This window comes from Neofelis nebulosa, chromosome 7 (genome assembly GCF_028018385.1).
Source record: "Neofelis nebulosa isolate mNeoNeb1 chromosome 7, mNeoNeb1.pri, whole genome shotgun sequence".
NCBI lineage: Eukaryota > Metazoa > Chordata > Mammalia > Carnivora > Felidae > Neofelis > Neofelis nebulosa.
The window spans coordinates 71804570-71815231 of NC_080788.1; the positions used below are offsets into that span (position 1 = coordinate 71804570).

The 10662-nt window shown below is 36.7% G+C and overlaps 1 protein-coding gene across 1 annotated transcript; it reads left to right on the forward strand.

Annotated features, from left to right (window-relative positions):
* Positions 1-6728: 6728 nt before the first annotated feature.
* LOC131516829 (olfactory receptor 11G2-like) lies at positions 6729-7682 on the forward strand. The gene has a single exon (XM_058738342.1). The coding sequence runs from the start codon at positions 6729-6731 to the stop codon at positions 7680-7682; it is 954 nt and encodes a 317-aa protein (XP_058594325.1).
* Positions 7683-10662: the final 2980 nt, after the last annotated feature.

The window sequence follows — 10662 nt, forward strand, 5'->3', positions numbered from 1 at the left end:
AATTGTAAGAATCAATATTGTTAAAATGTCCAGACTACTCAAAGCAAGCTAGTTAATGAAATCCCTCTCAAAACTCCAATGGCACTTTTCACATAAATAGAAAAAATAATCCTAAAATTTCTATGGAACCACAAAAGAGCCCAAATAACCAAAGCAATTTTGAGAAAGAAGAACAAAACTAGAAGCATCACACTCTCTGGTTCCAAGTTACATTACAAAATTATAGTAACCAAAACAATATGGTACTGACATAAAAACATACACATAGACTATTGGAACAGAATACATACCCCAGAAATAAAATCATGCATATATGGTCAACAAATCTATGATAAGGGTACCAAGAATACCTAATGGGGAAAAGACAGTCTCTTTAATAAAATGAAAAACGAGATATTCACATGCAAATGAATAAGCAGACCCTCTCTTACACCATACCCAAAAATCAACTTGAAACAGATGAAAGACTTAAACAAAAGACCTGAAACTATAAAACTCACAGATGATAACACAGGGAAAAATTCCCTCATAGTCTTACCAATGATTTTGGGGGTTTGGGTTTGATAAATAAAAAAAAAAAGCACAGGCAACAAAAGCAAAATTTAGCAAGTGGACCTATATAAAACTAAAAGCTTTTGTACAGTAAGGGAACAATTAACTAAGATACAAAGACAACCCAGAGAATGGGAGAAAATATTTACAAACTGTTTATGTGATAAAAGGTTAATATCCAAGATATATAAGGAGCTCATACAACTATAAAACAAAGTGTAAATACATATAAATAAACTTAAAATGGGCTCAGGATCTTTATAGGCTGATTTCAAAAAAAGATATACAAATGGCCAACAGGTACATGAAAAGTTACTCAACATCACTAATCATCAGGGAAATGCAAATCAAAACCATAAAAGATACTTCATGTCTGTAAGAATGGCTAGTATCAAAAAGATAAGAGATGGGGTGCCTGGGTGGCTCAGTCTGTTAAGTGTCTGACTTCAGCTGAGTTCATGATCTCACAATTTGAGAGCTCAAGCCCTGCATCAGGTTCTGCACTGACAGCTTGAAACCTGGAGCCTGGAGCTTGCTTCGGATTCTGTGGCTCCCTCTCTCTCTCTGCCCCACCCCTGATTGTATTCTCTCTCTTCTCTTCTCTTCTCTCTCTCTCAAAAATAAATAAAAATTAAAAATAAAAATAAAAGGCAAGAGATAACAAGTGTTGGTTTGAATGTAAAAGAAAGGGGAGCCCTGGTTCATTGTTGGTGGCAATGCAAACTGGTACAGCCACCATAAAAGACAGTATAAAGGCTCCTCAAAAAATAAAAAGTAGAATTATCATGTGATCCATCAGTTTCACTTCTGGGTATTTATGTGAAGAAAATGAAATCACTATGTCAAAGATATTTGCACTCCCATGTTTACTGCAGCATTACTCACGATACCCAAGATACAGAAACAAACTAAATTTCCATCTACAGATGAATGGATAAAGAATATATGGTTATATATATAATGGAATATTACTCAGCCATAAGAAAAAGGGAAATCCTGCCATCTGTGAGAACACAGGGGGACCGTGAAGGTGTGATGCTGAGTGAAGTAAGTCAGACAAATACTGTACATTACTTGTATGTAGAATTTCAAAAATGTGAACTAGAAACAGAGAAAAGATTGGTGGTTGCCAGAGGCTGTGAGGTAGGGGAAATGGGGAAGATGTTTGTCGAAGGATATAAATTTCCAGTTATAGAATAAATACATTTTGGATATCTAATGTACATCATGGTGATTACTGTCAACAACACCATACTATATAATTAAAGTTGCTAACAAAGTAGATCTTCACTGTTTTCACCACAAGAGAAAAAGGATATTTATGCAAGGTGATGAAGCTGTTAGCTAATATTATGGTGGTAATCATTTCACAATATGTGAATGTGTCAAATCAGTACATTGTATACGTTAAACTTACATATTGTTACTATGTATTATATGTCAAATATAGCCCACTAAATCCAGTGAAAAAAATTTTAAGTAAAAAAGACTACACTGAAGTACAGATGTGAAACAAAGAAGAAATTCAGATAACAGGAGTGGATGCCAGAAAGAGACCATCTCCCCAGTTTACACAACTGCAGCACACTGACCACCTTGCTCTTTTCCTGACATAACTTAACATATTCCTAGCATCAGCTGTTCCTTCTGCCTGGAATCTTTCTTGATACACTCTTGGTTTTTCCCCTCACTTTTTCAAGCATCTGCTCAAATATTAGTATCTCCATTAGGCTTTGTTCAAGACCTTGTTTAAAATTACAAGTAATGGGGAAAAAAAGACAGTCTTTTCAACAAATGTTGTTGGGAAAAGTGGACAGCAACATACAGAAGAATGAAACTGGACCATTTTCTTATGCCATATACAAAAATAAATTCAAAATCGATGAAAGACCTGAATGTGAGACAGGAAACCATCAGAATCCTAGAGGAGAACATAGGTAGCAACCTCTTTGACCTCAGCTATAATAACTTCATCCTCGACATGGTCACCAGAATCAAGGGAAATAAAATAAAAATGAACTATTGGGACTTCATCAAAATAAAAACTTCTGCACGGCGAAGGAAACAATCAACAAAAGTAAAAGGCAGACCATGGAATGGACGAAGATATTTACAAATGACATCAAATAAAGGGCTAGTACAGAAAACCTGTAAAGAATTTAGTAAACTCAACACCCAAAAAACAAATAATCCAGGTAAGAAATGGGCAGAAGACATGAACAGACATTTTTCCAAAGAAGATATCCAGATGGCTAACAGACACGTGAAAAGATGCTCAACATCACTCATCACGAGGGAAATACAAATCAAAACCACAGTGAGATACCACCTCACATCTTGTCAGAATGGCTAAAACTGACAACAAAAGAAACAACAGGTGCTGGTGAGAATGTGGAGAAAGGGGAACGCTCTTACACTGTTAGTGGGAATGCAAACTGGTGCAGACACTCTGGCAAAGAATATGGAGGTTCCTTGAAAAGTTAAAAATAGAACTACCCTATGACCCAGCAGTTGGACTACTAGGTATTTATCCAAAGGATACAAAGGTACAGATTCAAAGGGGTACATCCTCCCCAATGTTTATAGCAGCACTATCAACAATAGCCAAGATATGGAGAGAACCTAAATGTCCATTGACTGATGAATGGATAAAGAAGATGTGGTATATATATGCCATGGAATATTACTCCACCGGCAAAAAGAATGACATCTTGCCACTTACAATGATGTGGATAGAGCTAGAATGTGTTATGCTAAGTGAAATAAGTCAGAGAAAGACAAATACCACATAATGTCACTCATATGTGGAATTTAAGAAACAAAACATATGAACATATGGGATGGGGGAAAGAGAAAGGGGAAACAAAACATGAGAGACTATTATGAGAACAAACTGCAGGTTGATGGAGCTAGTTGGGAATGAGATGGGCTACATGGGTGATGGGTATTAAGGGGGGTACTTGATATGATGAGCAATGGGTGTTGTATGTAAGTGATGAATCACTGAATTCTACCCCTGAAACTAATATTGCACTGTATATTAACTAACTAGAATTTAAACTAAACTAAAATACAATACAATACAATACAATACAATACAATACAATACAATACAAGTCCTGCCCTATTTCTGATCCATTCCATTCCCACACTATTCTTCTCAAATGAAAAAAATTATTGTTCATTTACTGATGTTGTTTGTCTTCTATTTCTTTCCTTACCCCATTGAATTGTTCTATGTAGGTAGGAACTTATTTCTATTTTGTTTGCCTAGATATATTCCCAGTGCCTGGTAAGCACTCAATAAATATTTGTTAAATATCCTCATACCAGTTTTACCACTAATGGATATAATAAAATTGTGACTGAAACGTCTCTAACAATTTTTTTGAGAACTAATACTGACAAGCGAAGAATTTTCTTTCTTCAAAATAGAAACAGGGAATTCAAAGGTGCATGTTCATATTATAGTTATTCCAGAAAGCTCTATTACTATTTAATTAGTCCCCAGGAACATTTTGCAATGCCTATTTAGTAAAAGCATAAAAAAAGATAAGAACCTAGTTCTGCAATACACCAATCCTCAGGGAATAGTAGGGGCTGGGATTTCATTGGAGATAAATAAAATTCAAAACAAGCTCATCTGTTGAACAAATACTCTACAAATATCATGGGAGAGAGTCCCAAATCTCAAAAGACTATGATGCAAAGAAATAAATATAGATCATACCTTCACCTAGGCTTTATCTTAACCATAAACATGAGTTTTGCAGCTAGGGAGAAAAAATCTTTTAAAATTTACTCTTTGCAATTCATGGCAGGTTACCACCTGTATTCTTCAACTGTTCTAAAGTTCTTCACAGGATTTTCACTCTCTGGTAGTATTTTATTTCCCCTCTCACATTTATTTTTCTTAGTACATATCCAAGGAATTAAAATTGTGTTCCCTATTACAAATGCTGAGTTTTCTGCAGAAATGGATTTGTTGGCAAGTGCTTTCTGTTTGCTCTGAAAATAAAAATATCTGATTAGAATAAACTTCAGATGGAAAAGTATGAAAATATTAATTTTTCTCTTGTTTACCCCAGCATAGGGAAATATATTTATCTAGATTTCTTATCCCTTTAAAATACAGATAAGTATTATTTACAAGAGGGGCCTGAGGATTTTGTGTGAAAATGTATAATTAATAAACTACTGGAGGTAGGTGAATGATGAATTCTGTTGCTTGTTCAATAGAGAAAATATACCAAATCTATGATTCCACTGATACACTATCTAGATCATATATTGCTCTCAATCTTACTAATATGCCTTGATTTTATGTGAAATAATTTCCTTTAATGACAAAACCATTCAGCATCTGTGTGCTGTTTCTTGCATTTATAGGTTCTTCTTTGGATTTCGACTTTATACAGTTAGTATTCCCAAAAAATACTGTAACGGGAGACACAAATAGGGTGAGTATTGATACTGATTTGATATACCACTGTTAGTGTCCCATTGTCAATCAAAATCTTAATGAAAATGGCTTAGAGTAAGATACCAATGTATCAGGATACAGGCCAGAGTAAAAAGGACAAAAATAGTTTTAGAAATTCAGTTGAATGAGTTATGCAGATAACCACTAAGACCCAATGGGTATATTAGAGAGTCTTTTCTTCAAAAGAATGCAGCACAATAATTTGTGGGCATCCCATTGGTAAGAGTATTTTTGAAACATAAGAATATTAATGCCTGTTACATTAATAGTAATATTATGCTTTTTGTCTTTGCTTCTGCATATTTTGTCCTCACTATACCTAAGTACAATTTAAATGTAGTTAAGTTAAAGGAATTCTATTTTTCATTTCTAGGTGAATGGCCAAGACTCACAAGTTCCATACCTTGCTGTCTCTATAAAAGATGATGCTTAATTCTTTCTCAGATCCTATACAACAAACTCAATGAGAAAATCATACCATTCTTCAGGATAAAAATCCTAAATAAACTTTTTTTTAAATCTTACTAGGGGTGCCTGGGTGGCTCAGTCGGTTAAGCATCCGACTTTGGCTCAGGTCATGATTTCATGGTCCGTGAGTTCGAGCCCCACGTTGGGCTCTGTGCTGACAGCTCAAAGCCTGGAGCCTGTTTCAGATTCTGTGTCTCCCTCTCTCTCTGACCCTCCCCCGTTCATGCTCTTCTCTCTCTGTCTCAAAAAAATAAGTAAACGTTAAAAAAATTTTTTTAATCTTACTATATATTCACAACAAATCAAGGGAAACACTGTCTTCCAGGACAGGGGGAAAACACACACACACACACACACACACACACACACACACACACACACACACAACTTCTGTAATTGGAGAATTTCCTCTACCTGCCCTATACTGCCATATGACATAAGATTGCTATGGAAAACAAATGGACTGAACCACCAGGTTGCATTCAGACTTGACACAGTCTACACAGCCCCATGGGCAACAAGTATACATAAAAAGCAGTCCTTCCACATTAGATGCCAAATGTGATAGCCAAGAGTAGATTTCTAAGGAAATAACACATGTACAAGTTAAGCTGTGATTCAACAACAAACTGGGAGGACTTTTAGGTGCCAAAGTGTAAGGCTTTTCCCCATGCTATGAAGCTCAATCCAAGAGGCTGGATAGAGAGAAAGCATTTTTTATGTACCAAACATGTCTGTCTAGTCATGTAGTGAATCATCTATGGTGGAACCAGAGAGCCATTTTGGTCATCACAAACAAGTACAAAAAGCAATATTCCCTGTGCCCTTTCACTTTCTATCTCAGTGAGAAAGAACTTTTTGGAATGTCTTAATATAAATAGGATTTCATTTACTGTTCTTATCAACATTACTAATTCCAATAAATTAATTTTACATTATTCTTTAGAAAGAAATATCAATTTTGCACTAATATGTAATCCAGTCTCCTGACCCAGTTTAATGATAGTCCCACACCATGTTTTTATTTATATTATTACTTACATCTTATCAAAATGAAGTCATGCTTTGGAGAACATGTTGTGATGATCACAGCTTTGTTGCTTAACAGAAAACTCATGGTTTGTTACTTTATCAAAAAATGTTCAAGAATTTGGTGTTTTCTGAGAGAACCAGCATACTCCATTAAGAGTGCTATAACAAAGTCATCTCCATGTCTTCCAGACCAATGAATGTGTCCGGCACAGAAACCACCAACTCCGTTAGCCACTTTATCCTCGTGGGCTTTCCCTCAAGCCCAGAAATGCAGCTCCTCTACTTCGGGCTCTTCTCAGTAGTCTACACGCTGACTCTTATGGGGAACGCAGCCATTGTCTGTGCAGTGCGGTGGGAACGGCGTCTTCACACGCCCATGTACATCCTCTTGGGGAATTTCTCTCTCCTGGAAATATGTTATGTCACCACGACCGTCCCTAACATGTTGGCCAATTTCCTGTCCTCAAGCAAGTCCATTTCCTTTGTGAACTGTTTTGCACAGTTCTACTTCTTCTTCTCTCTGGGGTGTGATGAGGGCTTCTTCCTCTGCATCATGGCCTTTGACAGGTACCTTGCCATCTGTCGTCCTCTGCATTACCCACGCATTATGACGAAACAGCTGTACACTGGCCTTGCCATCTTTGGCTGGTCGTGCGGGTTCGTCCTCTTCCTAACCCCAGTTGTTCTCATTTCACAGTTACCCTACTGTGGCCCAAATACCATCAACCATTTCTTGTGTGATCCTGCCCCATTGATGATGCTGTCCTGTTCTGAAGACACCACAACACAGTTCATTTACTCTACTTTCAATGCTGTTTTCATGATTGGAACCTTTCTCTTTGTTCTTTGTTCCTATGCTCTGGTGATTGTGGCTGTGCTAAGGATGCCCTCAGCAGCAGGCAAACGCAAGGCTTTCTCCACTTGTGCTTCTCATCTGGCAGTGGTGATCCTGTTTTTTGGCTCTATTATGGTGATGTATGTTAGTCCTAGATCAGGACACCCAGTGCAAGTGCAGAAAATTGTGACCTTGTTTTATTCTGTGATAACACCCCTCTGTAATCCTCTAATTTACAGCCTAAGGAACAAGGAAATGAAGACTGCCCTAAGGAAAGTCTTTAGGACTGAAATACCTGCTCATAAAATATAAATCAGAAGTCACAGTGAACTATGTTCCTACTGCAACCTATCTTAATAAGATATGAACAAGATACTTTTCTAGAGAATTCATTAATTTTGGTTAGGGAATTGTTACAATAAAGCCCACCATGTCTTTTTTTTAACTTTTTAAAAAATTTATTATTTTGAGAGAGGCAGAGACAGGTGAGTAGGGGAGGAGCAGAGAGAAAGGGAGAGAGAGAATCCCAAGCAAGCTCCACACGGTGAGCACAGAGCCTGAAGGGGGACTTGAACTCATGAAACTGTAAGATCATTACCTGAGCCAAAACCAAGAGTCAGATGCTTAACCAATTGAGCCACCCAGGTACCCCAAGCCCATCATCATCATAAATAACCCTCACTACATCATGGGATAGTTTTAAGAAATTAAATTGTTTTAGGAAAAGCTGAACTCTTTTTATATAACTGAGTTTCTTAGGAAGTATAAATCTACTTTGTACTTCAGAATTGCAGCACAATATAAAGGTATAACATGGTCATAAATTTCTCTGGGAGTTAACACTATAAACAAATTCTTCTCCACTGGTAGTTACTGAATAAAAGGAAGGATATCTGTATGAGAAAGTCAAACTTTGCAGGTGTGATCTTATCACTCCACCTCCAAAGAATGATGCATGCTTTTACTTAAGGATTTTTTTCTAAGACTTGATTTAAATTCAAGTTAGTTAACATATATGTAGTATTGGTTTCAGGAGTAGACCCTAGTGAGTCATCACTTACATATAACACTCAGGGATCATCCCAACATGTGCCCTCCTTAATGCCCATCACCCATTTAGCCCATCTCCCCACCCACCTCCCCCCCAGCAACTCTTAGTTTGTTCTCCATCATTAAGAGTCTCTTATGGTCTGCCTCCCTCTCTGTTTATATCTTATTTTATTTTTCCTTCCCTTCCCCTATGTTCATCTGTTTCATTTCGTAAATTCCACATATAAGTGAAATCATATATTTCTTTCTCTGACTTATTTTCCATAACAATATACTCTAGCTTCATCCATGTAATTTCAAATAGCAAGATTTTATTCTTTTTTGATGGCTGAGTAATATTCCATTCCACACACATTCCACACACACACATATATACCACCTCTTTATATATTCATCATTCTATGGGAATTTGGTTTCTTTCCATAATTTGGCTATTGTTGATAGTGCTGCTATAAACATTGGGGTGCATATGCCCCTTTGAATCAGTATTTTTGTATCCTTTGGAAATTACCTAGTAGTGCAATTGCTGGGACATTGGGTAGTTCCATCTTTAACTTTCTGAGGCACCTCTACACTGTTTTCCAGTGTGGCTATATCAGTTTTCCTTCCCACCAACAGTGTAGGAAGGTTTCCCTTTCTCCACATCCTCCCAACATCTTTTGTTTCTTGAATTACTCATTTTATCCATTCTGACAGGTGTGAGGTGATATCTCACTGTGGTTTTGATTTGTATTATCTGATGATGAATGATGTTGAGCAACTCTTCATGTGTTTGTTGGCCATTTGTATGTCTTCTTTGGAGAAGTGTCTATTCATGTCTTCTGCCAGTCTCTTAACTGGATTATTTATTTTCTGCGTGTTCTGTCCATATTTTTGATACTAACCCTTTACCCAATGTATCATTTGCACATATCTTCATCCATCCCATAGGCTGCCTTTTAGTTTTGTCGATTGTTTCCTTCACTGTGCAGAAGATTTTTATCTTGATGAAGTCCCAATAGTCCATATTTGTTTTTATTTCCCTTGCCTCTGGAGAGAAGTCTAATAAGAAGTTGCTATAGCCAAGGTCAGGAGGTTGCTGCTATGTTCTCCTCTAGGCTTCTGATGGCTTCCTGCCTCATATTTAGGTGTATCACCAATTTTTTAATTTATTTTTGTGTATGGTGTAAGAAAGTGGTCCAGTTTCATTCTTCTGCATGTTGCTTTCCAGTTCTCTCAACACGATTTGTTGAAGAGACTGTCTTTTTTCTATTGGATATGCTTTCCTTCTTTGTCAAAGATTAGTTGGCCATATAGTTGTGGGCCCATTTCTGGGTTCTCTATTCTGTTCCATTGATGTGTCTGTTTTTTTGCAAGTACCATACTGTCTTGATGAAGTCCAGAATTGTGACACCTCCCACTTTGCTTTGCTTTTTCAACATTACTTTGGCCTTTTGGGATCTCTTCTGGTTCCATACAAACTTTTGAATTATTTGTTCTAGTTCTCTGAAAAAATCCTAGTGTTATTTTGATAGGGATTACATTGAATGTGTAGATTGCTTTCAGTAATATAGACATTTTAACATTATTTGTTCCTCCAATCCATGAGCATGGAATGCTTTTCCATTTGTGTCTTCTTCAATTTCTTTCACAAGTGTTCTATAGTTCACACAGTACAAATCTTTTACCTCTTTGGTTAGGTTTATTCCCAGGTATATTATGGGTTTTGGTGCAATTGTAAATGGGATCGATTCCTTGATTTCTTTTTCTGCTGCTTCATTATTGGTATATAGAAATGCAATCGATTTTTGTATATTGATTTTACATCCTGTGGCTTTTCTGAGTTTATGTATCGTTGTATCAATTTTTTGCCAGTGTCTTTCGGGTTTTCCATGTAGAGTATCATGTCATCTGAGAAGAGTGAAAATTTTATTTCTTCCTTACCAATTTGGATGCCTTTTATTTCTTTTGTTGTGTGATTGCTGAGGCTAAGACTTCCAGCATTATGTTGGACAACAGTGGTGAGAATGAACATCCATGTCATCTTCCTTAGGGGAAAATCTCTCAGTTTTTTCCCATTGAGGAAGATATTAGCTACGGGTCTTTCATATATGGCTTTATTTTGTTGAGGTATGTTCCTTTTACCCCTACTTTCTTGAGGGTTCTTAACAAGAAAGGATACTACTCTTTTTCAAATGCTTCTTCTGCACCTGTTGAGAGGATCGTATGGTTCTTATCCTTTCTTTTATTAACGTGGTGTATC